General features: G+C 48.0%; 9 protein-coding genes across 9 annotated transcripts; 4 read left to right on the forward strand and 5 right to left on the reverse strand.

Annotated features, from left to right (window-relative positions):
- Window positions 1-764: 764 nt before the first annotated feature.
- Window positions 765-8,662, forward strand: ags3 (alpha-1,3-glucan synthase Ags3; the record flags this gene model as incomplete). The annotated part of the gene is made up of 5 exons (XM_057164214.1): window positions 765-869; window positions 1,203-1,544; window positions 1,628-1,803; window positions 1,883-8,545; window positions 8,614-8,662. 5 exons carry the CDS (start codon window positions 765-767, stop codon window positions 8,660-8,662), a joined length of 7,335 nt encoding a protein of 2,444 aa, XP_057022895.1.
- A 273-nt stretch (window positions 8,663-8,935) lies between these two features.
- On the reverse strand, window positions 8,936-10,829 carry gmdB (general amidase GmdB; the record flags this gene model as incomplete). Its single annotated transcript, XM_057164215.1, has 5 exons — window positions 8,936-9,054; window positions 9,105-9,192; window positions 9,252-10,133; window positions 10,194-10,469; window positions 10,533-10,829. 5 exons carry the CDS (start codon window positions 10,827-10,829, stop codon window positions 8,936-8,938), a joined length of 1,662 nt encoding a protein of 553 aa, XP_057022896.1.
- A 277-nt stretch (window positions 10,830-11,106) lies between these two features.
- On the reverse strand, window positions 11,107-11,755 carry N7466_004819 (DUF3237 domain-containing protein; the record flags this gene model as incomplete). Its single annotated transcript, XM_057164216.1, has 2 exons — window positions 11,107-11,442; window positions 11,501-11,755. The coding sequence occupies 2 exons, from the start codon at window positions 11,753-11,755 to the stop codon at window positions 11,107-11,109; spliced, it is 591 nt and encodes a 196-aa protein (XP_057022897.1).
- A 431-nt stretch (window positions 11,756-12,186) lies between these two features.
- Window positions 12,187-13,787, forward strand: N7466_004820 (NAD(P)/FAD-dependent oxidoreductase; the record flags this gene model as incomplete). The annotated part of the gene is made up of 2 exons (XM_057164217.1): window positions 12,187-12,816; window positions 12,885-13,787. 2 exons carry the CDS (start codon window positions 12,187-12,189, stop codon window positions 13,785-13,787), a joined length of 1,533 nt encoding a protein of 510 aa, XP_057022898.1.
- Window positions 13,788-14,332: 545 nt separating this feature from the next.
- N7466_004821 (putative MFS transporter) lies at window positions 14,333-16,477 on the reverse strand (the record flags this gene model as incomplete). Its single annotated transcript, XM_057164218.1, has 8 exons — window positions 14,333-14,578; window positions 14,660-14,764; window positions 14,876-15,583; window positions 15,643-15,714; window positions 15,773-16,064; window positions 16,122-16,192; window positions 16,263-16,339; window positions 16,402-16,477. The coding sequence occupies 8 exons, from the start codon at window positions 16,475-16,477 to the stop codon at window positions 14,333-14,335; spliced, it is 1,647 nt and encodes a 548-aa protein (XP_057022899.1).
- Window positions 16,478-17,152: 675 nt separating this feature from the next.
- N7466_004822 (GNAT family N-acetyltransferase) lies at window positions 17,153-18,042 on the forward strand (the record flags this gene model as incomplete). The annotated part of the gene is made up of 2 exons (XM_057164219.1): window positions 17,153-17,656; window positions 17,716-18,042. 2 exons carry the CDS (start codon window positions 17,153-17,155, stop codon window positions 18,040-18,042), a joined length of 831 nt encoding a protein of 276 aa, XP_057022900.1.
- A 78-nt stretch (window positions 18,043-18,120) lies between these two features.
- Window positions 18,121-19,704, reverse strand: N7466_004823 (Zn(II)2Cys6 transcription factor; the record flags this gene model as incomplete). The annotated part of the gene is made up of 3 exons (XM_057164220.1): window positions 18,121-18,900; window positions 18,967-19,229; window positions 19,287-19,704. The coding sequence occupies 3 exons, from the start codon at window positions 19,702-19,704 to the stop codon at window positions 18,121-18,123; spliced, it is 1,461 nt and encodes a 486-aa protein (XP_057022901.1).
- A 334-nt stretch (window positions 19,705-20,038) lies between these two features.
- Window positions 20,039-21,755, forward strand: N7466_004824 (uncharacterized protein; the record flags this gene model as incomplete). Its single annotated transcript, XM_057164221.1, has 2 exons — window positions 20,039-20,229; window positions 20,279-21,755. The coding sequence occupies 2 exons, from the start codon at window positions 20,039-20,041 to the stop codon at window positions 21,753-21,755; spliced, it is 1,668 nt and encodes a 555-aa protein (XP_057022902.1).
- A 158-nt stretch (window positions 21,756-21,913) lies between these two features.
- N7466_004825 (CCCH zinc finger DNA binding protein) lies at window positions 21,914-23,106 on the reverse strand (the record flags this gene model as incomplete). Its single annotated transcript, XM_057164222.1, has 3 exons — window positions 21,914-22,644; window positions 22,702-22,999; window positions 23,062-23,106. 3 exons carry the CDS (start codon window positions 23,104-23,106, stop codon window positions 21,914-21,916), a joined length of 1,074 nt encoding a protein of 357 aa, XP_057022903.1.
- Between the last annotated feature and the right edge of the window lie 535 nt (window positions 23,107-23,641).

Genomic DNA, 23,641 nt, shown 5'->3' on the forward strand with positions numbered 1-23,641 from the left:
CAAACTACCCGTCTTACTTTTTTTTTCATAAGCAATATGGCTTGGGCAGCAAGGCTAGAGAGTGCCAACTACAAACCCCTAGCTGGTGGCCCTTTGACAACGAGAGTGGTGACGACTACTGGTGATGTATGGTGACGAGTTCTGCCCCACCCCTGAGAACTCCAGCTAGGAGGAATTTTCATGGTGGAAGAAGAAGCAAGATGTAGTGGAAGGTTGCGTGTCGCTTTTGTTTCATGCTCTGGGCGGCTCTTTACCTATCCAAAACTCAACATTGTGGGTTGATTGGGAATTCCAAGGCTCGCGAGTCCAAGCACATGCAAGTAAAAATAGCAAAAAGGTTCAAAGATCAAGTCATGAGCAAATCTCACGCAACCAGAAACCCTTTATGGTTTTTTAATACGAGAGTTGATTATTAGATTTTGTCCAGATCCGTGGATTTTGTGTCTCTGATGTGTCTCTGGATGAGACATTTGTTTTATTTCAATGTTGATACGAGCTTATCATCTATGTCATTGTCTGCGGGTGCTCTCATCCGGAACAGTGGGGGCAACATTGGAAGTGGGAATTCGAGGATTCTCAGATTAATTAATCATCAAAATTGGTGTGATGGAGCTAGTATACAAGTGAATACACTCAACATCTATGAAACTCCTAATTATTTGAAATTCAAAGGTTTTAGCGTGGTTTCGAGAATAGAAAAGAAGGATAATGGTGGGAGAAATCGAAAAAAAAAAAATCTAAAACCCCCCACCACATCTCATCGAATGGATCCCACCAAATCGGGATTGAGTGATGCGATAGCCGGATACGCCCAGGCCGTCTGGCTCATGCAAGCTCTCGGTGGCTGCATAGAAGCCATCAATGGCGTGGTATCTGTTCTTGGGTCTGTCTCAGACACGGAGACATACCGTAGCCACTCACCTCCGACGATAAGTGATAGGTGCATGAACCGATGTCAGCCCGCAGTATAGCCAACCGCTCGGCCCGATAAGGGCTTCAAATTCAAAATCCATACTTCTCAAAGCCTTTCCATGCCATTCTAAATTGCCTTTTTTGGATCAGAAATTCACTCGCTTTCTTCTTTCACCTTATACTCGCATTTGCCAAGCCAGTGCGAAATCGACTTCATTCGTTATCAAACCATTTAGGGTCCGGCAACTGGGGTTTCCAGCATATCTGGGACCTATATACGGAAAATGCAGTTCTCACTGCTTTTAACACTCTCGTTTTTGACCACCGGTGGCTTATCCTGGCCCTATGATGCATCTCTTGTGGATTGGAATCTTAATCAAAACAAAACCGCTCAAGGCCCAATCGATTACTGGGGGGCCTGGCCGAACCATGACTATCATCCATCACCGGAAAATTGGCGGTTCCCTTTCTATACAATCTTTCTGGATCGGATATCCAATGGCGACCCGACAAACGATGATAACAACGGAACTGCATTCGAGCATGTTATCAACTCGAATCAAATGCGACATGGCGGCGACATCGAGGGCTTGTTAGATACGCTGGACTATATCCATGGCATGGGGTTCAAGGTGGGTTGCCATGCTGGAGACTGAAATTTTTGATCTAACTTATCCAAAACATCCAAAGCTAACTCAGAGATCTCTTGATTTAGGCCATCTACTTCGCCGGGACATATTTAGAGAACTTACCTTGGGCCTACGATGGCTACTCACCGGCGGATACAACCCTCCTCGATAAACATTATGGGACATTGGAGGACTGGAGGCGTCTTGTCACGGAGATTCACGATCGTGACATGTATGTCCTCGTGGACAATACACTTGCAACGTACGTTCATTCTCTGATGCACTTTTCATACATGTTCTTTTTTTTCTAGTTGCCCAAGCTTACACTACTTGGAATTTAGGCTGAGCAACCTGATCGGATTCAAAGGCCACTTGAATGGCTCAGCACCATTCACAGCAGCCGAATACGATGTCGAGTGGGTCACAGACAGACAATATGCGGATTTTTCATTCGGAAACACCTGGAATGACACATGCAACTACCCCAACTTTTGGTACGAAAATGGATATCCCTTGACAACCATGGGAGTCCAGGACCTCAGTGGGTGCTATAACAGTGACTTTGATCAATACGGAGAGCTAGAGGCCTTTGGCAACTTCCCTGACTGGCAGCGCCAGCTCACAAAGTTTGCCTCGGTGCAAGATCGCCTTCGTGAGTGGCATAAACCAGTCCGCGATGTCATCACTCGGCATTCCTGCTTCCAAATTGCCAGTCTCGATATCGATGGCTTCCGCTTCGATAAGGCCGTTCAAGCGACACTTGAGCCCCTAAGTGAGATGATGGCTGTCTATCGCGAATGCGCTAAGACATTAGGCAAGAACAATTTCTTCCTTCCCGGAGAGATCACATCTGGAAACACCTTTGGCAGTCTCTACCTGGGGCGAGGTCGCCAGCCAAACCAGTACCCAGCGTCCCCAACCGCTGGTATAAATTTGACAAACACATCTTCCTCAGATTTCTTCCTCAGAGATGATGGCTTGCAGGCTTTGGATGCTACGGCATTCCACTATACAATTTACCGTTCCATGACCCGTTTTCTGGGAATGGATGGTAACTTGGTTGCTGGCTTCGATTTGCCGACCGATTTTATTGACGCCTGGAACGATATGCTTGTCTCAAATGATTTCATCAATGCATTCACTGGAGAGGTAGATCCCCGACACATGTATGGTGTTTCTAATCAAGACAACTTCCGTTGGCCCTCAATCAAGAACGGCACTGCAAAGTATCTTTTGGGTTTGAATGTTATAACTCTGGTCCTTCCTGGAATTCCTCTCATTTTGTGGGGCGAAGAGCAAGCAATGTATGTGTTTGATGCTACCGCGTCCAACTACCTCTACGGCCGCCAGCCAATGTCATCTCACACCGCATGGTGGACAAATGGCTGCTTCAATCTAAACACAACAAAATTCTACGACTTTCCGATCGAGTCAGGCCGGAACGGTTGCAATGACATCACTGTCACATACGATCAGCGCAATCCTGCCCACCCACTTCGCAACATCATGAAGCGAATGTTTGAAATTCGAGCCAATCACCCGGTCGCGAATGATGGATTCTTTCTCCAAACGATTTCCCAGCTTACGGAAGACATCTATCTTCCTGGATCTTCGACCACTCCCACGGTCACCGGTCTTTGGTCGGTTTTGCGGTCTTATTACCCTAAGATCCAGGTAGATGAAATTACGGCAAATGAAAGTATGTGGCTCGTTTATCAGAATGGGAACACGACAAAGACATATGGCGGCAGCTGTTCTAACAGTACCGCTGCCTTGCTCTCTCCATTCGTATCAGGCCAGAAGTTGAAGAATCTCTTCTATCCCTACGACGAGCTTACGGTGGACGATGGTCCCACGGCAACCTACGGATGCATCAAAGGAGGCATAGAGCTGCTTCCTTGGGAATACAGAGCCTATATTCTAGCTGATTTGTTCGTGGAACCTGGTCCAACTGTCACTGAATTTATTCCTGGACATGATTCTCGGCTCTTGTCTGCAGAAGATACGAGTGAGACCATCCCAATTCAGCTGGGTTACTCTATGGAGATGGACTGTGATATTATCACCAAAGCAATTACTTTGAACTCCACAACAGAGAAAGGAATCACCATCTCTCTCGATACTTCTAGTGTCGTTTGTGCCAACGTTACAGCGAGGACAACAAGCAACAACTACACTGGGGAGATTCCGACTGTTTGGACTTGGTCAGCGAATCTGACCAATGCCTACCATGGAATTCACCAAATCACCGTAGCGAATGTTTCCACGTCTACCAGCTCCGGGATTTATACCAATGCCACTGACAGCTTCTTGCTCCGCATCGGTGTTCCCACCAACCCACTGATCACCCCACTGTCAAATTACTCCACCACTCTCGTGCACAAGTCAGATGATGGATACTACGTCAAGCATAATGCTGCAGGTGCAGACAAGTTCCGGTACTCTGCTGATTTTGGAAGCACCTGGTCGGATTGGACAGCCTATGAAGGAGGCAACACGAGTGTCACCATTCCAACCTTCACTGGGGCATCCAGTCAGGCTTGGAAAGGCACTCATATCCGCGTGCAATACTTTTCAAGGCTCACGGGAAGCGCCGATTACATCCAGGAGGGGGATTACGACTGGAAGGAAAACGCAGCCCGAAGATTCCCGAATATGTGGTTCAATGGCCCATTTAACCAGTACGGCTATGATGCAGGAGTGGACAACAAGATGCAGTTTGACGCGAAGACAATGCGCTGGAACTACGATTTCGTCTATGAATGGCCTGCCGTGGGGCAATTGAATGCGTGGGGCATTGACCCATCTGGTGTTCCCGATAACACGGAGGTGTACGGCGACGTCGGCAACTCCTCGACAATATTGAAGCTTCCCCCGTCTTATCTCTCGTCCAACGTGATTAACATCACCGAGTTGCCCCCGTTCCCACATCTCGGATGGAAGATCTCTCTCAATGATGGTAACCTTCGTTATGAAAAGATTCCCATCGGATCCGGATGGGCCCAACTTGTTCTCTTCATTCTTCTTTGTATTGGACCAATCATTATGGGCCTAGCAGGAGTCTTTATCTTTATCGGGTCGTTCTACCAAGTCAAGCTCAACAAAGATGGCAATATGGTCAAGGTCGAAAAGCTACCTGTGCTATTATGGCGCAAAGTCAAAAGCAAGTTTTCTAAACAGAGCGACCCCGACGCAATTTCAGAAAAGGTTCTTCCGACGGGCATTCTTGTTAGAGGGGACCAACAACGACGTACTGTTTTGATTGCCACCATGGAGTATGACATTCAAGACTGGCAGCTGAAAGTGAAGATTGGTGGTCTGGGAGTCATGGCTCAGCTCATGTCCCTAAACTTGAAGCACCAGAATCTCATCTGGGTGGTGCCATGTGTTGGTGATATCGATTACCCTGTGGACACACCTATTGAACCCTTCGTCGTCACAATTCTCGACAAACCGTACATGGTGAAGGTTCAATACCATATCGTGGACAATATCACCTATGTCCTGCTTGATGCACCAGTCTTCCGGCACCAGACTAAGGCCGAGCCTTATCCACCCCGTATGGACGATCTTGAAAGTGCAATCTACTACTCGGCTTGGAATCAGTGCATTGCGGAGACAATCAAGCGATCCCCATCTGTGGACTTCTACCACATAAATGATTTCCATGGATGTGTCGCACCGCTCTACTTACTGCCTCAAACAATCCCAGTTTGCCTGTCCTTGCACAACGCTGAATTCCAGGGGCTTTGGCCTTTAAGAACACAGAAAGAGAAGGAAGAAGTCTGCTCTGTTTTCAATCTTCCAATTGATACAGCGACCAAATATTGTCAGTTTGGAAATGTCTTCAATCTCTTACACACGGGTGCCAGCTACCTGCGATTTCACCAGCGTGGCTTTGGCGCAGTGGGTGTATCTCAAAAGTACGGAAGGCGATCATGGGCCCGATATCCAATTTTCTGGAGTCTCAGCAGCATCGGAAGCCTTCCGAACCCGGATCCCTCTGACACAGCTTCCGTGGATAAAAATGCAGAAGTGGCGGTAACAGTTCAATCTAATGCCGAATCCATCCACGATAAGCTTCAAGCACAGAAATGGGCTGGTCTGAACGAGGACCCGAACGCAGATTTGCTCGTGTTCGTTGGACGATGGTCCAAGCAGAAGGGAGTGGACTTGATTGCAGATGTCATGCCGGAGATTCTATCCGCCAGGCCTCTTGTCCAATTGATCGTGATTGGTCCCCTTGTTGATTTGTATGGCAAGCTAGCTGCGATCAAACTCCAGCGAATCATGGAAATGTACCCAGGTCGTGTCTTCTCCAAGCCGGAGTTTACAATTCTTCCACCATATGTATTTTCTGGTGCCGACTTTGCCTTGATCCCATCACGAGATGAGCCATTTGGATTGGTCGCCGTCGAGTTCGGTCGCAAAGGTGCCCTCGGAATCGGTTCACGCATTGGAGGTCTTGGGCAAATGCCTGGGTGGTGGTATACTGTGGAGTCAGATTCGGCTCGTCATCTCTTGCATCAGTTGAGAACAGCCATAGAATCTGCACTGGACTCATCTAATGAGGTCAGAGGGGAGATGCGTGCCAACTCCGCCAAGCAAAGATTCCCCGTTCTTGAGTGGGTTCAGAAACTTGAAAAGCTGCAACGAACTGCTATCGAGATCCACCACAGAAAGAACAAGAACAGTATTGTTGGGATCAGTCGAAACTCTCAGGCAGACGGAGACATGCAGGTCCTGCGACCCTCCTCAAGATCCCGCCCTGTTTCTCATCAGTCTATGGCCGAGGTCATGGAAACGGACACAAGGAGAGTATCAGACCCCATTCAGCCTTCTCTTCTCGAGCTACAGGCTGCCGATCTTGCAGAGATTCGGGGGTACAATGGCCCTAGAAACAGCATGCTAGGTCGAACACTGTCACTCGGTAGACGATCTGGACCTGGACGGCTATCCAACGGCGATTCTACCGATGCTGGGGACAGTGGTACCGAGACTCCAACGGAGAGAACTATATCCCCCGAAGAGGCAATGGCGGCATTCAATCAGACTCTTCAGGATCTTGACATATCTCCTCGTGGACGTGGAAATCGACACTCCAATGGCGAGACTATTACTTCTGAGTCGTCACGCTTTGTCTCGCGGGACACTTCCCCAGCCAGGGCACCCATGCTGAATCGAGGTAGTTTGAATTCTGGTGACCCGACTCCCTTTACACACATGCGTAGTTATACTACCGCCGATTCATCTCGCTTTGTTTCAAGGGACACCTCGCCGGTCAGAACATCCATGTATCAAGGTGGCCTAATTTCTGGTGATGCCACACCTGTTAACTACACACGAAGCCTGTCTATGCTCTCGGTGGTTTCTGTCTTTGAGGATCACGACCAACCTGTCTTCAACCTGCAGAAGGTCGACCCCACCTTCACTGACAGTATGGGTTATTTCACACGCAACTTCGAAAAACTACTTGTCAACCTCAACAAGAAAAATTCGACAACAGATCATTGCATCGAGGTTTACTTGACGAAGAGTGAACGGAAATTCTTCGACATGTACACCGACGCGCAGTTAAAAAAGCAGCCCAAAATCTTAGAGCGGCCTCTGACTGGAACTGGCTCAGAGACTGTTGTTGAGGATATGGAGGACGGCAACACCTCGACTCCGCCTGAAGACTTGGAACTGAACGGAGCACAAGACATTGATCAATGGCTTTCCCGTCTGGGCTACAAGAGACCTATGGCCATCCGCAGATTCATGAGATGGCGCGTCGGGAACTGGCCCGTCTACGCTTTGTTCCTGGGTCTTGGGCAGATTATCGCGACCAATTCATCACAAATCACACTTTTGGTTGGTCAGATCGGTGAATCCCCAGTCAAGCTTTACGTGATTGCATCCGTCTATTGCCTGTTCTCAATCTTCTGGTGGTTCTTGTTCTACCGGTTCCCATCCGTCATAGCCCTCACCCTCCCGTGGTTCCTCTACTCTGCTGCATTCATGATCATCGGCGTCTCACCATTCGCACTTTCGACGCTCGGTCAAGCCTGGGCGCACTATGTTGGTGCAGGTGTTTACGCCGCGGCATCCTCCAGTGGCTCCTTATTCTTCGCGCTTAATTTTGGTGACCAGGGTGCTGTCCCAGTCAAAGATTGGATGTTCCGCGCAAGTCTGATCCAAGGTATCTCGCAGCTTTACACGGTCGCACTTTGGTTCTGGAGCTCCCGCGTCACTGCTGTCGAAGTTGAGGGTATTACAACAGCTGCCCTGAGCACATGGAGACTCACAGCTGTGGTGATGCCCATTTCAGCCGTGTGTTTCATCATCGGTGTGCTTCTTGCCCTAGGACTTCCCCAGTACTACCGCCAAGCACCAGGAAAAATCCTCTTCTTCTATAAATCCCTGTTCCGTCGACGCATTGTTCTGTGGTTCTTCTTCATGGTCATCATCCAGAACTGGTTCCTTTCAGCCGTATTCGGTCGCAACTGGACATTCCTTTGGTCTTCTCAACATGCCAAGTCATGGGAAGTCCTCATCTTGGTCTTATTCTTCTTTATTGTTGTTTGGGTTGCTGCTCTTCTTATTTTCCGTTTCTTGTCGAAAGAGCACAGCTGGATCTTACCTGTGTTTGGTCTGAGTCTCGGTGCGCCACGATGGGCACAAACCTGGTGGGGCGCTTCAAACATAGGCTACTACCTCCCATGGGCCGGAGGCCTGACTTCAGGAGCTCTGATCTCGCGATGCCTCTGGCTCTGGCTCGGTGTATTAGACGAGATTCAGCAAGTTGGTTTGGGAATGATCTTGTTACAGACATTAACCAGGGTCCACGTCTGCTTCGTCCTCTTGGCTGCTCAGGCTCTTGGATCTATTGCCACAATTTGTGCGCGTGCCTTTGCACCCAACAAAATAGGCCCTGCTGGTGTCTCTCCAGATATTGGCTCATCATTGGACAGGGTTGCCAATGCGTGGTTCTGGGTTGCTCTCGCCTTTCAGCTTTTCGCCAGGTATGTTCCTCATCTGAGATTTTTTCTTCTTTGTTGTGTCTCAGATACATTTGCTAATCCGTTTGCAGTTTCGGTTTCCTTCTCTTTTATCGTCGAGAACAGCTTAATAGGCCCTGATGATTTAATTTCTTATTTACGACGTAGCATGACACGATAGGCGATCTTCCAAGGTTTTACTCTATGTATTATATATGTGTATATGGAGGTTTTAATATGGAACGATGTTGATTAATTTTCTTAAAAGTCAAATCACTCCATTCAATGCTGTGCTCCTGAGTTCAGTAACATCAACTTGAACTTCCAACATTTGAAGCTGTGAAGTTGAAGGTAAATCTTAGTTAGTGGGCAAATTTGACCAATTCAAATGTTCAAATGTTCAAATGTTGATGGCTACTCCTCTCGAATGGTCTGATCGACAATCTCTGCAGCCCAAAGGCACTTTTCGTCCTGGAAGCGTGGTGTAATAATCTGTATGGCGCACGGCGCTCCATCAACTTCGGCTGGGTTATCTGTCTCTCGTTAGCCCTGGTTTGCCCCTTGATTTATTGATTCAGCTTACAGTCTGGTTGGACTTCATCGCCTGTTTGCATAGTATCCGGATCAAGTTCCTGAGATGCCTTGCCAAACGGAATGACGCAAGCGGGGTACTGTAAATTGCGTTAGTAATGGAAGACTTGAAGACTTCGAAACTCCAGATCTCTCTTACATCTAGCAGATTCCACATGACTGTATATGGTGGCCACCCATACGTATCGTGGACCACTGCGGTGTTCTGTGCTCCCGGGGCTAGTACCACATCGAGCTTCTGGTCAATCCAGACTTGGCGCCAAGCATCATGAACCTCTTGACGAGCTTCATGCAACTTCTGGATCTTTTCAAAGGGACCCAACTCCATATCGACTGGGAAAGGCCCAGTGAACATGGGAGAATCAAATCTGGCGACCGATTTTACAAGTGGCTCGCCGCTGGACTGGATATTGTCTTCCGAAGGACCATAAATGAAGTATTGAAAGGCAAGTCGAGATGCATATGCAACAGAAAGCTCTTGACTAGAGCTTTCAAGGTACACAATGCGATGTCCAGCGCGAACTAGCTTCTCAATAGCTCCCTCTAAAGCTCGCTTAACGGGTGGATGAAGTGGGAATTGCGCATCCTCGGCAAGAACTCCAATTGTCAAGCTCCCGTTACGCTCGGCGATTGCGCGGGGGCTCTCATTCCATGGCACAGCAAAGGCTCCAGAGTCATATTGCCAAGCTTTGCCATCATCAAGAATAGTCTTCATCAGCAGTTGCAAATCGGCAATGCTGTGAGCCAATGGACCAGCAGCGGGAATCAGACCTGGGAGGCCTTCCATTGCACCTGAGACCTGTCCTCCGAATGGAACTCGGTTGGCGGTCGGCTTGAAACCGTATACTCCACAGCATAGTGCTGGAATACGGATTGATCCGGCGATATCGGTTCCGATACCTAAGATTGATCCCCGATAGGCCACAAGGGCACCTTCTCCGCCACTGGACCCACCGGCCGTGAGAGATGTGTTGTGCGGGTTGAGAGTACGGCCAAAAATATTGTTTTCCGAATCTCCCGTCTGCAAAATATCAGTACGAACCATTCAAAATTTGAGCGAGATAACTTGAGGGCCACCTACCATCATCGTCTGCGGAATGTTGGTCTTGACATACAGAACTGCTCCTAGGTCTAATAGCATTGCAACGAGAGCAGAATTCTTAGTCGCTGGGGCATGCTTCAAGAACGAGACATATCCCACGGTCGACTGCAAGCCTTCGATGCAAAAACTATCTTTGACACTGATGGGCAAGCCGTGCAGTGGACCAATGGGTCTTTTCTCTCGTTCGAGATACTCATCCAAGAAACGAGCTCGTTCCAATGCTTGGGGAAAGTAAGTCTCTGTGAGGCAAGATGTCTAGTAAAAGGTCAGAATTTGAATTTATTGAACAAAGACCAAGTCATAAGATCGGTAACTGACCAACTGCTGCGCAATTGCAGCCCGTTTGCACAAGGCCGTCGTGAGAGCCAGGGAACTGACGTTGCCCGAAGCAAGCTTGACTAACAACTGTGTCGCGCTGTAATTCTCCGTGAGATCCAGTTCGAGTTCCGAGAGAAGACCGCTTTTTCTGGGAACATCGTAATCTATCAAGTGCGTGGGCACATTGAGGAGATCGGTACTCAAGGTCCACTCGCGTGGGATTTTCGACTGGCACTCGGAGCGCTTACGAGTGACGAGTTCCTGCCATTCAGGAATCTGAGTTAATTCGTTGGCCATGTTGCTTCAAGATTTCTGAATTGGAGAGTACGTTGTTGGAGAGGACAATTGTTTATATACACGAGTTCCCAAGTTTAGTCTCGGCATATCCCATGATTCCCATCCACGCGTGTGGACCCGGGGCCCCACTTTTCCATAGATCGATGTGACTGTGCGTCCACTTGCCTAATCGGGATAGCTGCCTTGAAAGTCGCGACTCGCGCTTATCAGCTTATCGGCTTGTCTGCTCCCCTGGGGTATCATTCGGTAATCCGAAACCCATCCATCTGCCGCAGATTTATGCCTTTGCCATTACATCTTCCGGCTTCACACCCGGGAAATTTGTCAGATGATAGGCATCTATCCAAATCTTTTCTCCTTCGCATACCATGACGCCAAGACATACCAGCCCGTTCAACCAGTTGTACGGCCCCGGTCCGGCCTCGATCCGGAGATGAGAAAAGAACTCCACGTCGTCCTGCGACACAACCGAGGGCGGCATCATCATCGGATCACTTTCCACTTGTTTCGCGTAGCTTGTGTTAGGTCCGGGGCGATAGAGACCATGGGCGCGGATGTACAAATAGTGATTATCGGTGGTTCGAACCGTGTAGCGGGCATCAAGGGTCATTGACTGGAATTTTCCTTATTAGAAAACATCCTTATATCAGGTGATTTTGCCAGCCACTTACATGAGTCCCTTTCACGACCGTTGCCCAGTCGGCCCCTCCCAGAGGAAGAACTGAACCCTCAATTCCATCACCCTTCACACTGCCTCGCACAATATTTGCGATGCTGCGCATAACCCCGGCATCATGTGGAGCACCGACATTGATCTCTTCTTTTTCGATATCGCATTCGAGTCGATAAAGAAAAGAAAGAGAGGGTTGCCGCATTTGCGGGCCTTCAGCAAAGACATTGTTTCCTGGAGATGGAGATGAAGACATGATAGCGAGCGTAGTCTGATGACCTTTGATCTTGATATGCTCGTCATTTTCCGCGGTCAATGATCCTTGCTTTTATAGTTGTTGGACCTGCTGCTTTTGTCTGTATCATCGAACTAGGTTCAACTAACCAGTAATTAGAGAGGGGCGAAAAGATCCCCGCATTGAGAATCAAATCGGGAAGGCAGACCCACCTTATCAGTAGATCCCAAATTGTCTAAAAAAACAAAGAAATTCAGATGTGGAAACGTGTGGTCAGACACGCTCAATCAGGGAGGTCCAGCAGGATTCATGTGATCCCGTGACGAGGGTCATTTGCTTCCTGATATCGGTATATTTGAAGCTCTCTTTTTATTCTGAATTTCACTCCAAACTTCTCCTTACTCCAATCTTCTCACCATACACAAACGCTTTGACTCCAAACATTGAACATAATGCCGCACGCATTGTGGCTTCTTGAGGACCCAGCAGTCTCAGCTCAGGATAAACAACGGGCTGTCGACCGCATCTACTCCGACCCCGGCATACCAAATGCAAACACTACCTCTTCATTTTGGCAACAGACGCCGCATCCGCAGTTCGCGGAGCAAAACAATCAGCCCCTGGCTTCAAATGCCGATGTCGTCATCATTGGCTCGGGGATAACAGGCGCAGCCATTGCACGTACACTTTTACAAAGCCGTGCTAAAACTGCTTGCTCGGACTCATCTCACCCGGCGGTCGTTATTCTTGAAGCCAGGGGCATTTGCAGTGGTGCAACCGGTCGCAATGGTGGCCACATTCTTGAAACGGCAGATGAATATGCCGAGCTAGTAGACGAGTGTGGAGAGGAGGTGGCGCGAAAGACGATGCGTTTCCGATTGGCGCATTTGAAAGAAATGCTGGGCGTGGCAGAGGAATTGGGCCTCACGGAGGAGACGCAGGCACGGAAGGTGCAGTTCTTAAGTGCTTTCTTTGGAGATCAGCCATGGAAGGATGCTTTGGAGAGACTTCGCCGATTCAAAGAAGGTATGCCAGAGGAATCAGCGGAGTGGACTTCATATGACCGAGATTCGATGCCAGAGGTTAGTATTCTCAAGTGCTGGTTTGCAGTTGCATTTAAACCCCATTGACTAATATTTGTGAATGGCAGGAGTTCAAGCTCTCAAGGGCAACCGGAATCGTGGCTGGTCCTGCTGGAGCGCTATGGCCCTACAAATTTGTTACGGGCGTCTTGGCCAGACTTCTTGCAGACTATCCAGATGATTTCCGAGTTCATGGCCATACCCCGGTTACGTCCATTGAAAACGATTCGTCTTCTACATACAAGTATAAAGTTCAGACAAGCCGAGGAATCATCTCTGCTCGTCATGTCATTCATTGCACAAATGCTCACGTCAGCCATTTAGTCCCTGGTCTACGGGGTCGCATATTTCCTGTGCGAGGGCAGATGTCCGCGCAAACGCCAGGAGACAAGTTTCCCTGCCAGGCATACAAGCACTCCTGGCTGTTCAACTACCACCGCGGCTTCGACTACCTAACGCAGCTTCCAACCGGACAAATGATGTTCGGTGGAGGATTTGCTCAGGGCCAGCTTGGCGGAACTACAGATCTGGGTGTAGCCACAGACAACGAGCTGTGCACCTACATCGATATCCATCTCTCTGGTGCATTAAGCGCAATCTTCGGTCGAGAGTCCTGGGGCCGTGTACAAGGCGACCCGGTGCAGGCGATGTGGACCGGAAACATGGCATTCAGTACTGATGGCTTCCCGTGGGTGGGACGCTTGCCGGCCTCTGTAACACGTCGGCCATCATCGGAAGGGGCTGGAGGTGAGTGGATATCTGCCGCGTTTGGTGGTGACGGCATGGTGCAGTGTTGGTTATGCGGGAAAGCCTTGGCAACCATGCTGCTCCTGCAGGATGGGTCGCTGGACCCTGCCGCTGATGCAGATCTTTCTTGGGTACCAGACCAAATGTTGGTTACTGAGGAGCGCCTTGTTGCGGCTGAGATGCCGAGGACTGTCCCTGGCCTCCAGCGCGAATCTCATTTATAAGAACACTTCATGTGTCAGAATTTGTTATCAGTATAATATGGATGAGTTTCCAAGGTTTTGTCTTTGAATGTTTTCATATGAAGCCCTAGAGGCTATTTCTGGAGCCAGACAACCATGTCCCATAAATGGCTGAGTTTATTAGCTGAGAAACAGGCAGAATAATTCCATGCATGCTCACATATGCAGTTTATCTTACACGTACTAGTATTCAAATCAATTAGCTGGCGTTAGGACTCAGTGCTCTGGGTAGCAATGTTGACATCGTAATTTATCGAAAACATGGACATATTTGTTATCTAATATCATGTTTCCAAGCACTTGAGGCCTAAATAACTTCATTCAGTCCAGTGTCAAAAATTGCCAATACATCCTTGGATTTTCAACTCATGTTACAAATAGCCTCGTTGTGGCTTCAAATTAAATTGTAATTCCATGCTCACATGCACATAGATGTTTCTGCATATATGAGTCCACATGCAGTGACCTTCCAATCTCAATCTTGGAATTTCAGGGTCTTAGCCTTTGGACTGGCGATGAAAGACCCACTAATGCCCAACGCTTCCCTGCGTTTCGATCATTCGCCGGTATAGTGCAGCCGATGCACGTCGAGCATCCTTACCCCAAATGATCATTGGAACCATCAAAGACGTAACTCCGAGGCAGATAAATCCGCAAGCGATAAACATATTTTGGGTGCCATTTTTCTCCATCCATGGGCTAATTGCAAATGGAATTCCAATAGAAACAGCATTGCGCATAAAGGCAATTGCTGTAAAAGCATCACCAGTAACCTAGATAAAGTTATTAGCTCGTTTCAATAAAAAGCAAGAACAGGATAAAGCAAAGAGCAATTTCCAAGGAACTTTACATACCTCAATATAGCTGTCGATGACCAACGTCAAGGCAGCATCACTGATACTTCCCAGTCCAAATCCAAAGAAAACACCAGCAATACTAGGATAAATCCAATGCATACCCTAGAGATGAGAAAATCAATAAAATTAGTCGGCGACTTGACTTGCATGTTTGACTCGAGAAACAAGCATCTCAAAGAATGTTAGCGAGGGATAGAAGTAGCATTCACTTACCCGAGCAATGGTAGCGCCAAACATGACCAAACCTCCAGTCATGAAAACTGCAGGTATAGGCAGAATATACAAACGCATCTCAGGCTCAAAGTAGCCTTTATTCCTGCGCGAGAAGTATAGAATCGACCAATCGCCAAGAACACCACCATAGATCGAACCCAAGAGGTTTCCAATAAATGGACCCACACTCATAAAGCCAATCTGCTCCGGGTTGAACGCATATGGCGGCAGTGGGAATGTAAGCGATAGAACGGTCGACAATATTGTGAGCATTACCACACCACAAGCGTATTGCAATGCTGTATACATGACAGCTGGGAAGCTAATAAGAACGTAAAAGGGTCGGTAGTAATATGGCCAGATGGATTCGGGCGTTGGTGTGGCCAGGGCCAGACGTTTTCGCCATGTGTTCATTGGAATACTAGTGTCCAGTTCGCGATGTAATGTGCTTGGCTCGACAATTTGTGAGGGCTTGGTTGTGGATTGAGACGGCTCCTTTCCATCATCCTCTTTGGCTTGATGTATACTGTTGTTTCTTTCTTCCTCCAGCCGTGACTGACCAGTAATCACGGGAATATACTTAGTTTCCTCATAAACGAAAATGAAAAGAATCAAGAAGATGGCGTTGAATATGCCCATGGTGCGGTAGGACCAGCGCCAACCTTGGTTGGTTGCCTGTGTACCTGCGGCCATAGGAGCCAAGAAGGACTAAGCATAGAGTAAGTGAGGCGTTCCGTGCGGGCAGATATGGGGTAACATAAACATACTCCAATCATAACCATAGTCATATAAAGAGCATTCATTCGGCCTCGTTGGTGCACAAAGAAGAGATCCGCAATCTGTGCGACGTTGGTCAGGCGCCCTTGTACAATATAAAGACTCAATTGTTTCACTCACCGTAATCTCAACTATAGCCTCATTTGTTGCACCTGCCAGTCCTTGCAGCAAATTGGAGACGTAGAGCCCTGTCAAATCGTGTAGCTCGGCCGACCAGAAAGAGGTAATCAACATCAGGATGGTTGAAACAATGTAAATAGGACGGCGGCCATATTTCTTCGCCAAGGGAATGAAGAGAAAACATCCCGATGCCAAGCCAACAAAGTTCACGGACATTGCCCTGTTAAGATCCGTGTAGGTGGTCTTGAGATCGACAACCATTTGCTGCCAGAAAATGGTCTGCACACTAAGTCTGTTCAAATAAGTTAGTTGGGTCCAGTCCCATAACTGGTGATATGGTGGGACTTACGCTGTAAAGATAACGACTGTCATGCCTAGAACAATGGTGAAATTGACGATCTTGCGAGCCATGCTCCAGTTCTAAGAGAAATTGATTGAATATTTAGTTTCAGGTTGTCCAAGTCTCAATTATTCGGGAAGACGAACGTACCAATGGCTGGTTTGGGTCGGTGCTTGGAATGGGATCAAGCATAATAAGCCTCTGATTGTTGGTGTCATATTCATCTTCTGTAAAGATGATCAATGAGAGTTATATAGATGTTTCAAGGCCAATGCGAGTCGCTGCTTACCTCGAATCAATAAGAAGGTTCCTGGAGGAAGATCATTTTGCTCCATAGAAGACGAAACGTGAATAGTATCAGCCATGTTGTGTTCGGAAATCGAGTTGCTCCGGACATCGAGGAGGAGGGGAAGAAAGAGCTTTTAAATATCACCCTTGGAATCAGATATTCAAAGTAGTGATACACATGATGAGCAGGACATTTGCGCCACTCAGATAGAAGATATTGTGGTTGGGACAAACCCAAAGGTGCGCCTCGTTATCTGGGGGCCCGGGGGAAATGCGGAGAAACAACTCCTATACCGATGGGGTCAACACTGCAATATCAGCCTCCGGGTGTCCACCTTCCGCAATTGGGTTAGACCGCTCCGATAAATTTTTGCCAAGAACAAGGAACGCGTTGATATGGGGCTTTCGCTTCCCACACAGGACTTGGGCACTACGCCGCTAGTGTCCTCAAGTCTCGGTATGGTGATTGTCCAACCCAAATACGGAAGGTGGAGCCACCAATCTAAAAGAACAAGATGATGTTCTTATCAAAAAGAATAATCGACTGGCCTTCTTGATCTCGCGTAAGTTTTAGCGAGATCAATACTGAGATTCACATGTACCCCTGCCACGTCTTATCAACTCCCAATAGCCACTTCGAAAGTAATCTCGATTTCGCATTGCTTTTGAAAGTCGTTATCGAAGCTCGAGGGTCGGGCTAGAGCATACAATGGCCAAGCAGATCACACAAGTCAACCTACATCGAGTTCACAATGGTACCAGCTGCTCCCATTCCACATGAGGAATTCTTATGGGCCCTTTCAACTGACATATCCTCAGAGAAATCCATTTCAGCGATCGCACGAACCGTCAATGCTTCATTCTCCTCTGATCCGCTGATTCGATGGCTGCGCCCAAATGCAACGACCTGGGATAAGCCTGATGATTCAGTATGGAAATGGCAATATCGACGCATCCAGTCAGTGTTGGTTCATGGCGAGGTTCTCCAATCAGGCGACGTCCAGGAGATGGCGCTCAAGTTTCCGCGGAAGCAAAGAAAATCTACCGAGTCGGTTGAGCCCGATACGACGCTGATAAAGGAGGCACAATCATCGGTCACAGCCAGCATACCGGGCGCTGATGATGCAGGTGCTGTCGTCTTCTTGTTCCCACCCAAAGAACAGCTAAGATGGTCATTATCAAGGTTGTGGCTCACATGGAAGTTGTTTCTACTTGAAATCCTAAAGCCAGCATACGACGATGGATGCAAGAAACAGGTGAATGAAATTTTAAATTGGACTTTAGGTACTCAGATACTGATCCGTTATCTTTCTAGCGCGTCGATCAACTCCTTGCGGCGAATAAAACTGGATTGGAGAGCGTACAGGCTCAATACTCGAAGCAAAAGATGTGGTATCTTGAAGTTATCGCTGTGCATCCGTCACTGCAGGCGCGTGGAATTGGAGGGGGTGTCATGAGGTCAATCTTACAGCATGTTGGAGACCAGCCGATATACCTTGAGTGTACTCGTCAGGAGAATATTGGGTTTTATGAAAGTTTCGGGTTTCAAGTAGTCAATGAGGTTGAACTAGTGGATGAAGAACAGAATCTCAAATTTTGGGCTATGGTTCACTCGGGGCAAGGATCATCAGAGGGCAGATAGATTATTATGCACCTCAGGGACCCTGTAAACATATGGATACACGGCTGAGAAGACAGATTTCAAGAGAATGTGCGCCAATCATAACAATCCCATTTCTATTCCCTTCACCCTCGCAATATCATCAACGCTAAGAATTGGATCATTCTTCTGCCACATTTCATGTAGTAACTCCAACAAAAGATCATGTTGCCGTGAGCCGCGCATACATTTCTGAATATTAATCTGCCATTCCGGGTTCTCACACAGAACGGAAACTTCCAAGCCAGCAACAACAATAGGAAATAAAATTGCATTATGGATAAAAGTATCCTCGATCGGACGTTCTCCACACGCAAGACGAAGGGCATCAATATTCGCCAAAATTCTAGTTACGAGAATGTTCGCATTAGCCGGACAAGCACTGGGCTGGCGCCAAGCGGAGAAATTCCGGGGTTCTCGCGACCGGTGTTCCTCCAGCCGTGCGTGGCGACGAAGGGTCAAGATCCCAGCTAAGCGATAGGCTTCCCATAAATAGCACTGTAAAAAGCTCCCGAGCTCACCCGGCCAGTCCCAGAAACTCTGTTCTGTGGTATTGCTTCCGATGCCGGCGAACAGGTCTACCAAGGCTCGTGGCAAGCCAGTCACAGGCTCGATCCCCTCTCTAGGCGAAGCAGGCTGACAGTAGCGGCGCCATATTCCAATGCCGGGGGTCTGACGACCAATCGAGAAGAATGGCAGGTCCATTACCCCCATGACCTCGACCAAATGGATACGGAATGGAGTCTGGGAAGCTGCGCGATGCTTATCGGCCAAGCCGTGGCTTTGTAGAATATTGTGCATGCCTTCTAGGTGGATGCTCCAGGGCAGACCATGTATCAGCTGTTCAAAATATGGGGTCAGAACCTTATATGAAAGGTGAAAAAAACAAGAGTTGGGGTCACGCACGCCAATGCTACACAAAAGTAGCCCAGCTGTCAATGTCCCATCGGATAGAATTGTACTTCGGGCCAGTTCAGATCGGAATTCTCGTAATGCTGTATCAAAATATTCGAAGAATTGAGGTGATTGGGTGGAGGACAGAGAAAGTTGGAAGGCTAAACAGATTGTGTACAAAGCACTGGACTCTTGACATAGTTCGGGTAGTCGAGGTTGCAGCATCCCATCTCGGGCAGTAGTGGAATGGAGTACGTTGATCCCTCCGTTCATAACTTGGATATTTAGTATTCCGGAGCTCCACCGTTCATCGCCAAAATAAAAAGACTTACATTCATTAAACAAGGCCTCGTCCTGCTTAGACCGTTCTGGTGGAAGAGTAACAGGCCCCCCGGTATTAGGAACCATGGCGTATTCATCTTCTGGGTACTCATCGACACTGGGCTGTGAATTCTCAGGACTGGTCAATTGTCCCGCATCATTAGGTGACGACGCTTTTAATTTCTTTCTTTCCCTGTTCAGGTCTCTTTGGCGACCCTTGGGCCTCGACGGGACACTCTCTTTCAAAGGCTTATCTGCGCCCGTGAACTGGCCCCGAGAGGCGATTCCGCTACCCCAGCGCAATCTAATTTCATAACCTTCACACTCAATCCCCCGTCGTGCACAGTTCTGACATGTCGGGTGGGTCTTATCGCAGCCTCTACGGCGACGCTTGCAGGTCCAACACCCTTCAGAAGAGCGGGTCGACATTCCGACTTCGGAGAGGGTCACGACTCAAGAGCGGAGAGACTTAAGCCCTTGGAGTCAATAAACAAGCGGCAAGCCTTCCTGGATCTCGACTGCATTAGAATTTATGTACTGTAAATCTTCCAAAGTTGGAATGCGGGGAAGTTCAAATGATAGTGGAGCGCTCAGCGGGAATCGGGACTGCTGATAAGCTATGGAGGGTCAAGCTGCCTATTCGAGCGATTAGGTAACAGAATGGAAGAGACCCAAGACTAGGTATTTTCCAAGGTTGGAAATTTGGTAAAAACTATATAAAACGGAGTGACCGGAAATATGTTTGAAATCAAAACCAATCGATATGTCTTTTCAGGCACCAGTTGGGACGTGCAAAGCCACCATCCCCGGTCTAGGAACGGTGGACGGCTTGGAATATGCCAATGGCGTCCAGCAATTTTGCGGCATTCCCTATGCACATCTCTCCAAGCGCTGGACACGGTCAACACTGCAAAATAAATGGAATGACGAATATCATGATGGAACAAAATTAGGGTAAGACCGTCTCCTACACATTCGGCCTTCTGTATTCACATTACTCCAGCAACGATTGTCCAAGTCCCATTGTCGATGGAGATGATAGCGATGACTTGGTCCCCGTACCACCACCAGCGCATTTCAACCAGTCTCGGGCCGTGGATGAACAGTCCGCTCTCGTCATGAATATCGTGATTCCGCATTCCTTGAAGCCAGATGTCGAAAGCCTTCCGGTATTCGTCTATGTCCACGGCGGCTCCCTGTTGTATGGGGGTGCAAACCTCCCAATATTCGACGCGGTAAACCTTGTTTCTCAAAGCATTGTCATCGGTATGCCCATCATCTGCATAAACTTCAACTACCGCGTCGGCATCGGTGGATTTCTCGCTGGAAAAGTCATCGCAGAGGAACTCAAGCAAGACGGGTTCGCGGGAAGCGGAAATTTCGGCTTCACGGACCAGCAAGTTGCTTTCGATTGGGTGCAGCAATACATCGAATTCCTTGGAGGCAATCCCCTGAATGTGACCGCCGTTGGCGAGTCTGCGGGTGGCATCTCAATCAGTAACCAGTTGCTCTCAGCGAACCCGCCAGTCTTCCATCGGGCTGCATGCATGTCTGGTCTATCTGCAGCCATTCCCGCATGGACTATTGAGCAACATGATCTGTTTTTCCAGGCTACCTGTCGTCAATTCAGCATTGATCCATCCGCGCCTGAAGCTTTAGATCAACTTCGGGCTATTCCCCAACAGGAACTTGCAAACACAACTCCAACTATTCAGGGAGTTCCCTTGGGAACGGGAAATCCGTGTCTAGACGGGTGGTTTTATCGCGCTGGAGTCAATCCCCGAGAAGTCAACACCCCGCCTGCGTGGCTGAAGGGTTATATGTTCGGTGATACATACCATGAGGGTGTTATTTTTCATCTAAACCTGCTCGATGAAAACTACCATTCTGTCCGCCGAGTTCTCCAGGCTGATATTAACAACGACGCCTATACAGATAAGATTCTGGCAGCATATGAAATCGAAATTGACTTATCGCAAGATGAATTTTTGAAACGCGTGGAACATATGTGCGGTGACGCGATTTTTAAGGTTCCAAACTATTTGCTTTCCCAGGTGGCAGGAGAGGCTTCTTTTCTCTATCACTTTGACCAGCGGTCGCGTCTTCAAAATCCTCTTGAGGGAACCGCTTACCATGCTCACGAGTTGCTTTATCTTTTTATGAACTTGGAGAATGAGTTCAACGAGGAGGAGAAGCAGATGGCTCGTGAATTTTCCTCGGCTTGGATTCGATTCACAAATGGCTTCGCGCCGTGGAGTGTGGAGCGCCAGGAACGTAAATGGATGGTTTGGGGGCCAAGCAGTAAAGTACAATTGAAAAGCGAGGCTGAAGATCAAGAAGCGCGTGATTATCGGCGGATTCGCGAGATTTTGCAGTTGGATGGAGGGGCATGTTGGAAAAGATGGTTGGCTGGAGTGGACGCGTTGGTCAATCGGCGGTGGAAGCTGTTTGGTCAAGCTCAAGTAGAATATCCGAAATGAGTTAAATTTAAACATTTACAAATGTCAACGCTTTCTTTCAAACATTGAATGTTGTGCAACATTTGAACCCTTTCAATTAGTAAGATTCTCTGACATGAGTAACAATTGGCAAGTTAATAGTTCCAAATCAACGTTCATCGCGTAGGCATAATTCCGGCTTAATGGGAGGAAACAATTCTAGTGTCAACACCATGGGGAAACTTGCAGCCCTTCCCTGGCCCAGTACAACTTCTATGTGGACATCGGTGGCCATTGACACAATTCCCATCATTACACTCCAGCCCTTTTGGACACACACCCAAACGGGCAACTGACATCAAACCAACTGCATCTTGCGGACCAAGTCTTGGCTCATGTCGGAAAGTACAAGACTTTCCCCATGCGCAGGCGCCCAATATATGAAATTGGTTGCAAAATTTCGCCCTCATGAGAGCCTCAAGTTTACCCTTCGTTATGGCCTTCAAAGGGCCATCGACCCGTTCACCATTAACATTTTTGTGTACCAACAACTTTGGACCGTTGGCCGCCGGTGTTTCTGTGGGTGAATCAATTTCCGTTGGACGATTATTTGATACTGGGACCTTCCTTTTCGTCACGGAGGCATAGTTTGAAGTCGGTGTCCGCGGTGGTGTGGGTATAGTAGCAACTGTTGCACCGCCAGATGATACTTTGCGAGAAAGCATATTGGCTCGGAATACTTCAGGGAATGAAGTTGTCTTGAAGTGAGATGCCTCATGCTTCAATTCACGGGAGAATGGAGGGCCCTCTACCAGGGTAATACGATCTGATCCACGATGCTCTCCCAATACGCGGGCATAGCCATTATCCGCAGATCCACAGAAGACGATATGTTGACAGTGGATGTTGAGAACATCGTGGTCAAAAAGAGCTGGGGTATGGATTAGCTGTGATTTCTAGATCGCAGTATAAAACAGCAGCATCTTACCTTTAATCTTCACATCAGAGCATTCCTTCCCACTCCCTGCATCCACGAAGTCACAGCGAGCATTTTCCACGTTAAACCCTTGGATAAAAGATCTCAGCACATCCTGGGAGCTTATGATACCAGTATCGCAGTACGTGGCTGCTAAACCAGCCACATTTGCATACACCCTAACCTGGTAGTGGATGTTGGAGCTGGCGTCAGCTTTGACATCTCGAACATAACCTTGAACCGCTTGAATAAGAGCTTTCGCTGCAAGGCGACCACCTTCGTGTCCCTTTTGAACAAATTCGTCCTTGAACTGCATGTTTGAGTCTTTAGTTCAAGTCAAAAATATGATCTGTGGGGAAACATTGTACTCACGTTCATGTGATCACCATCAACAAGTACTGATGCAAACTGTAACATCGCCTATTATCGTGTCGTTAGTTGCATGTTTCACTTTGTACTAGCAGATTCGGAGTCCAGCGATCTCAAAGAAGGCATCTTAACACGTACTTCCTTGTGACCCTTCTCTTTCAGTTCAACCTGGCATTTCTCGGTCTCATCTTTATAAAATGAAGCCAGATTCTTCCGGTCTTGAGTTTCATTCTTCTCGCGCCGGATGTCCTCTTCAAGGCTTTCAACATGTAAAAGAAGTTCCTTCACTCATGAAAGCCTGTCAGTAAAGTCTCGGTATTGCCACAAAGGTTGTATTCAAAGCGTGCCTCGATAATCTTATCCTTGTTATCCTCAGTTACTCTGAGAGTCTCGTATCTGTTTCTCAACTCCGCCAAGTTCAACATTATGCCCATTTCCAAGCTTCAAACTGGATCATGGCCCATGAATGAGGGAAGAAAATCAGGCAGGGTGATCCCTCCCCATATTTGTACGGCGTACCCCGACTCCCTACCATTTAATACGGAGACGGCACAGGTGCTTCATCCAACATATTTCCGCGTTT

The sequence above is a fragment of the Penicillium verhagenii genome, assembly GCF_028828195.1.
Source record: "Penicillium verhagenii strain IBT 33310 chromosome Unknown utg000005l_segment0_segment0, whole genome shotgun sequence".
Taxonomy (NCBI): domain Eukaryota; kingdom Fungi; phylum Ascomycota; class Eurotiomycetes; order Eurotiales; family Aspergillaceae; genus Penicillium; species Penicillium verhagenii.